We start from the raw sequence: 6,435 nt of genomic DNA, 5'->3' as shown, positions 1-6,435 counted from the left end.
CCAAACACCGGTCTCTAATGCCGATATCCATACTGGTCTCCACCACGCTGATCTAGAAATCCATCACCCATGACAGCTAACCCCCCACGTCAACAGATAGAGAAGAGGGAGACAGAGAGAAAATAGAGAAGAGAGAGGGAGACAAGTGAGTCAGAGATAGAAACTGAATAAAAAAGAATATTTTATTTTTACAATTATGCTACAGTACTATAACAAATTTGTGTTGATACTGTAGTACTATTGTAAATTTTTTTAAGATACAAGTTCAACTATTACACTTTTTTTGTACCTTGATGCTAAATTTCCCCTGCATTTCCCATTTACAATCCCGGTCTAATAAAACAACTAATAGCAACCCCACCTATCATTTCTTTATCCATTTGTCATACCCACTAGTGTCCGAATTGGCTCCATTATTGTTTTGTCTGCTCTGAGTGAACGTATGAGCTAAGCAAATGGTTTTGGAGTCCAAATACCAGGGTTTTCTCCCAAACTGCTGGCAAAACTGCCTATAGTTTTGCTCCCAAAATCTTCTCACCTGCCACTCTCTTCACACATTATATAAGATCCCTTTCCTTACATTGGACACCATCAAAATTCAAAACCCAAAGTCTATTTTTCATCTTCCGAACTTCCAAATTCCCATTTATTTCAGTTCCAGTTTAGAGCAAGAAAGAAGTATGAGTGCAACAAGTAAAGCTTCTTGGATGGTGGCAGCAAGTATCGGTGCAGTTGAGGCCTTGAAAGACCAAGGTGTTTGCAGATGGAACTATCCTCTAAGGTTAGTTCAACAGCATGCGAAGAACAATATCAGATCATACTATCAAGCCAAGAAACTCGCAGCTCAGTCTTCCTCGGCTATATGGAGTAAAGTGAACAACGAGAAGCTAAAGCAGAGTGAAGAGTCTTTGAGAAAAGTCATGTATTTGAGTTGTTGGGGTCCTAACTGATCCCCCCTACACTTCTTGTAAATATGTGTCTAAGTTTTGAATGAATATAAATTGCTTCATCCCAAATTTTTGTCTGTTATCCTTATCCCTACCAATTTCATTTACTAATGGTCAATTTTGTACACCAGTCGGAGCTTTTGTAGTATTCAACTTTTATAGTCATTTTTGCCAAGAATTGCTAATATTTGTCTATTTGTGACCTGTTCCACTTTGTTTGTTATCTTCGTTTTTATAGGAATGTTTGGGTTATAGAATGAATTGAATTTGGTCGAATTTGAACAGGATAAAGCAGAACTGAGAAATATTCAAATGATTTTTATTTACCCATTTTATAGTTTCTGTTTCAAGAAACGTGATTAAAATCTTTCTTTGAAGTGCAATTTCCCTTTCTACCGGAGAAAATAAATTGCAATCAGAAAATGTAAAGTTTTTTTTTTTTTTTTTTTGGAAGATTTTGGATGAGTTCTACAATGACAAGAAGTTAATAAGCATTTTAAGAAAATTGCCACCTTGTCCGTCAACAGTAAGGATGGAGCCCGAATTTGTTGCTTGGGTATATCAAGACAAGGGTATTGCATTTGCATTCTTGAGGGTTAGAACCTATTGAATATTAGTAGAATTTAGAAAATTCAACACATTTTCCGTTTTGAAAGAAAGGAGCTCATAAAATTTTGGGGGCCAAAGGCAAGAACATAAAGGTTTTAATTGGGTGAGGCTCTGGCTTCAATTGGGCGAGTGGGAATTAGTCGGGATGCACGTAAGTTGGTTCGGACACCCTGTGGGAAGCCAATTTTTTTTTTTAATTTATTTTTTTATTAAATTTTTTCTACTTGAGGAAAAAAAATCATTTAAACATAGTGGGGGCATTTTAGGATGGAACCAGAAATTTGTCTTTAAGAATGTCAAAACAAGAACAAAATATTTTTTGATCATTCAAGTAAGAAATATATTAAAATTCAAAACTAAATTATCTATTTAGTATTAAAAAAATAAAAACATTGTTGATACTTGTTTTGGAAGCCTAGTATCAGGAAGAAGCCCAAAAATATGGGTAGAGTAGAGTTAGTAGATTAATAGAAAAAACTATTAAGCTCGAATGATAGGAACAATGGATTATAGGTCCATAAAGTAAATAAATGGGACTTGAGGATAGCAAATGGGTCTAAAGGAGTCCAGAGAGAGAAGTAGTAAACTCATGGGTATTATGAGATGTAGAAAAGTGAGAATGAGCCACAATAAGCCTGAGGTAATGAAGCAAGAAAATAAGGAGTTAGTGGAAAGCCCATGAGCCCCAAGGATGAAAAATAAGATAATTGGGTCAGGGAAGCTCAAAAGAGTTAGTAAAAACCCATAAGAACGCAAAGTTAAAAAAAGGGGCCAAGGATGTCCAAGAAAAGCAAATGGGCCAACGATACTCAAGAAGAAAGAAATGGGACAAAGGAGCCAACGAGAAATGTAATGGGTTAAGAAAGCCCAAAGTACCATGAGTATAAATCCAATAACCACATTGAGTCATTGAGAGAAGAATAGGCAGTAGGCCTAAAGAGGCCCAGCAAGCGTGGGTAAAATAGCACTATGACAGGAATGGCAGAGTGATATGGTAGGAATGACAACAAGACTACGGAAAGAACAAAGAATGGGCTAAAAGTAAAAAAACCATGATCAAGCAAGGCCCAGTCCTTGAAAGGAGCAAGCCAATAAAGAAAGAAAGACCAGAAAATAGTTCACGTTATAAGAGGTCAAGGATAAGCTGCAGAATAAACAGATGAGCCTTTAAACCATGGCAAATGCATGAGCAACAGACAAGCTTTCAACGTACATAAGAAGTGGAGCACGCACAAGGCCCAGACATTATCAACTTGTACCCAGCTAATACCCACTCATGGGCTAGAGGTAAGAGAGGGTATGGTCTGGCGGTGGAGAGAAAGGAAAGCCTATTCTGGGATTCTCGCTCATATTCTTTTGGTGGTGATGTCCTACTAGGATGACATACCACCCAAAAGAAGGCAGGATGAGTTGGAACCACTAGATGCATGCCATGAGAGATAATAAGAGAGAATGCCACGGTGAGCAAGTAAACAAAATAGCCTTCTTTGTCTAGTAATGGAAAGTGGCACAGCCAGTACAAGTAAGTAGTGGTCGCTAGACAATTGACAAACCAGCGAGTTGTTGGGAGGAACACCCTAAACTAGACAAAAGTGGTTAAAGGCTAAAATGGTAAAAAAAAAAAAAAAACAGTCATGGTGGGCAATATATAAAGGGTCCTTGCTGTGGACAGTAACACAACCACAAACATAGCAACCTTTAGAGGAGAATCACTACACTACCATCACCATAACACCACATTAGCAAGCATTGAGAAAGAAAGAAAGGGGTGGGAAAGAATCAAAGTAACAAAAAAGGGAGAGAAAAGAGAAAGAAAAGAAATATGGAGTGTAGAACGACAGGCATGCACCAATAGGCCAAATCCCTTCTCTCCCTCTAAAAGCCTACCCTCTGTTGAGGATAAAGAACTCGTTTGGGCACAAGCCATTCAGGCTCGTTCCCTCAAATTGGATAATTTCTACAGCAGGATTATCCTGTGAGGTTATCTACGTTAAGGAAGTCGTTCCCTCCTTGGCCTTAGCCTCGTAACACAATTAAACACGGCAAACTGATCTTTTTACTTCTTTGATTTTGCCACCTATTGCCATTGTTTCTTCTCTTGTCTTTGCAATTTCACCTATAACGTGCTCTTTCTACTTGTTTTAATTAAGAATCTCTTACTTATTTTGCCTAACAGTAATGTGTTTCTATTATCATTATTTTATTACATTTATCCGCTATAACTCTTTTGTAGCAACTTCACTTGTCATGGGCATGTGACTAAAGTTTCGGCAAATGGGGCATAGTTTGTGCGCAAGCCGGACCAAGGTGAGTTGCAATTGGATTGGTCCTAACTCTCCTATCCATAACACTCAGGGTGTCAACAGAATAGGGGCTAAACCTCCACCACAGTTGAGGATCCCTACTGATGATGCCAACATTTTTATTGAGGTGTTGTAACTGTTGCAGCACTCACATCAACAAATGATGGAAGAAATACGTTAGCTGAAAACAGACAAGACGAAGGAGAAAGGGAGCTAGCATGACCCAGAGCATGCGGCAGACAAAGAGGAGACACCAGTTGGAGGTGCTCCGCAGAATACGTAACAACGTTTTATCACTATGGCTGAAGTAGTGGCTCTCTTGGAGCAAGAGAGGGCAAGGGTGCCTAAGGAGAGATTCTATGCACGAAGACCTCCTTACCCATTAAGGATACTCAACAAACCATATCCAGAGAGATATGAACTGCGAGTCTTTATGCAGTACAATGGCAGGAGGGGAAGTGTTGTCGAGCACGTAAGCAAGTTTGTTGATACTCTTGGCTCCTATGTGGCAGATAAGGACTTATGTCTTCAGGAATTTTCTAAATCACTATGTGACTGTGCATATACCTAGTACATTGGTCTAAAGTCAGGATCGATCCCAACTTGGGATGACATGGTAGATGTATTTTGCACTAAATACTTCCATGGAGAGGAAATAGTAATGCTTGTGACTTTACAAGCAATTAAGCAAAGGAATGGTGAGGATTTAATGGAATACATCAAAAGATTCAAAGACATAGCACTTGATTGCTATGATCATTGTGAAGAAAAGACATTGGTGGAAATGTGTATGACAAATATGATGAGGGAGTACAGAGCCACTTTGGAAAACTTGGAAATCTCTCAGTTTGCATAGTTGTTGCAAAAGGCCAAAAAGATTGCTTAGTCAGTGAGGTCGAGCTCAGACAAAAGAGGCGCTCCACAGGCTATGGCATTATCCACTGGCGAAAGAAAGAGGAAAGCTGACGGAAGGGAACATGATACCCCTCCACCACTACCATGCACTCCAAAGGAGCTAGATGTGCTCCTAGACAAATGGATAATGGACGGAGTATTTAAGCCTAACCAAGTTTCTAGAGAGCCCATAGAAGAAGAGTGAAGGGACCCACCCTTCTGTTGCTTACACAACTTACTACAACATCCTATCGCAGAATGTTAGGCACTCCATAGATTGGTACACCGTAAGATCAAGGAAGGGACTCTAGAGCTGTCCTAGCAAGAAGTTCAAAGAAGCGCACTCCCAAACCACAAAGGGAAGGGTGTAGTAGCAGTTGTGATTTATGTAGATCTAGGGGAGGATGAAGAAGAGAGTCCAGCCTTGCCTATTGCAGCAATTACCACCTTACAGAAGAGCTCCAAGTTCAAAAATTTGTTCAACCAATTGGGACTCACAGTGAAAGAGCGAACAATAGCTGCAGAAGCCCTGGTAAGCATTGCCTTTAGGGCAAGGATAGAATGTCTAACAGTTGAATTCACAAGCAACATAGCCCTCTTGTAGGAATCAAGTGAGATCACTTTTAGTGACGAGGATATGGAAGTTGGGTACTTGGATCATAGGAGGCCCATTTACTTAGCAGTATCTATAAATCAGATTCCCATCAAGAGAGCCTTGGTGGATACAGGTGCTTCTGTAAATCTTATTTCACTAAGCAGTCTCTAAGCAGCAGGAATTTCGGAGAAAAGGATTCAGGGATGCCCAATGGAAGTAACAGGATTTAGGGGAAGAGAAGAGTACAACACGGGCCATATTCAACTATGGCTAAAGGTGGGCCCAATAGCCTCTTGATGGATATAAAGATAAATGCAGCGGAAAATAAGTTTTAAACGGATCTACTTCATTCGATATTGATAACACGTACAAAGTAAATTTCAGAATTAGAGAAACAAGAGATCGTACCTTGAAGCGGTGAATTTCAAAACAAAGATTGAAGCACTTGGGACTATTTCATTCGATCTCTTGTTTCTCTAATTCTGAAATTTACTTTGTACGTGTTATTTACTTTATTATACATGCAACCCCTTCATAAAATATTCGTAGTAATACAAAGTCATTAACGTAGACTGCCACTTTGTAAATTACTACATCTTAATCCTTGAGTACCCGGTTTAATCTTTTAATGTTATTCATTATATATTTATGAAATCCAATTTCATAAATATATACTTTAGTCTTACTAAAGTGGTTAGGCCTAACTCTTTGAATAACAAACCCATTAAACTTATCTCAAGGGAATATTTTATATCTCCGTTAAGAGACTATGAATTCCATCTTGAGAATACATGTTCCATCAACACTAAATGTGGCTGCCCAACATACTGAGGTTTTGACCATAACTGTAGATCTCACTCCTGATATATCAAAGCAACCTACACCTCATAATCAGGTTCATTATTCTCTCAGGATTAAGAGTTCATGCAAATACAAGTCGTGAGATTTATTATTCATTTGACAGTCTTTAGGAGAATAATAAATCTCACAGCGGTCCAGTTCAATATGTCTTAACTCTTAAAACATATTAACACATCAACTAGAAGTCTCCACTTCCATGATCAAGACAAATCATCGTAGTTGATAA

General features: G+C 38.7%; 1 protein-coding gene across 1 annotated transcript; it reads left to right on the top strand.

The window, feature by feature from the left end:
• Window positions 1-464: 464 nt before the first annotated feature.
• On the top strand, window positions 465-1,016 carry LOC112001051 (uncharacterized). The gene has a single exon (XM_024033214.2). The coding sequence runs from the start codon at window positions 681-683 to the stop codon at window positions 948-950; it is 270 nt and encodes an 89-aa protein (XP_023888982.1). The 5' UTR covers window positions 465-680; the 3' UTR covers window positions 951-1,016.
• Window positions 1,017-6,435: the final 5,419 nt, after the last annotated feature.

This window comes from Quercus suber, unplaced genomic scaffold (assembly GCF_002906115.3).
Source record: "Quercus suber isolate HL8 unplaced genomic scaffold, Cork oak 2.0 scaffold_1420, whole genome shotgun sequence".
Taxonomy (NCBI): Eukaryota; Viridiplantae; Streptophyta; class Magnoliopsida; order Fagales; family Fagaceae; genus Quercus; species Quercus suber.
This window is presented reverse-complemented; position numbering and strand designations above follow the sequence as displayed.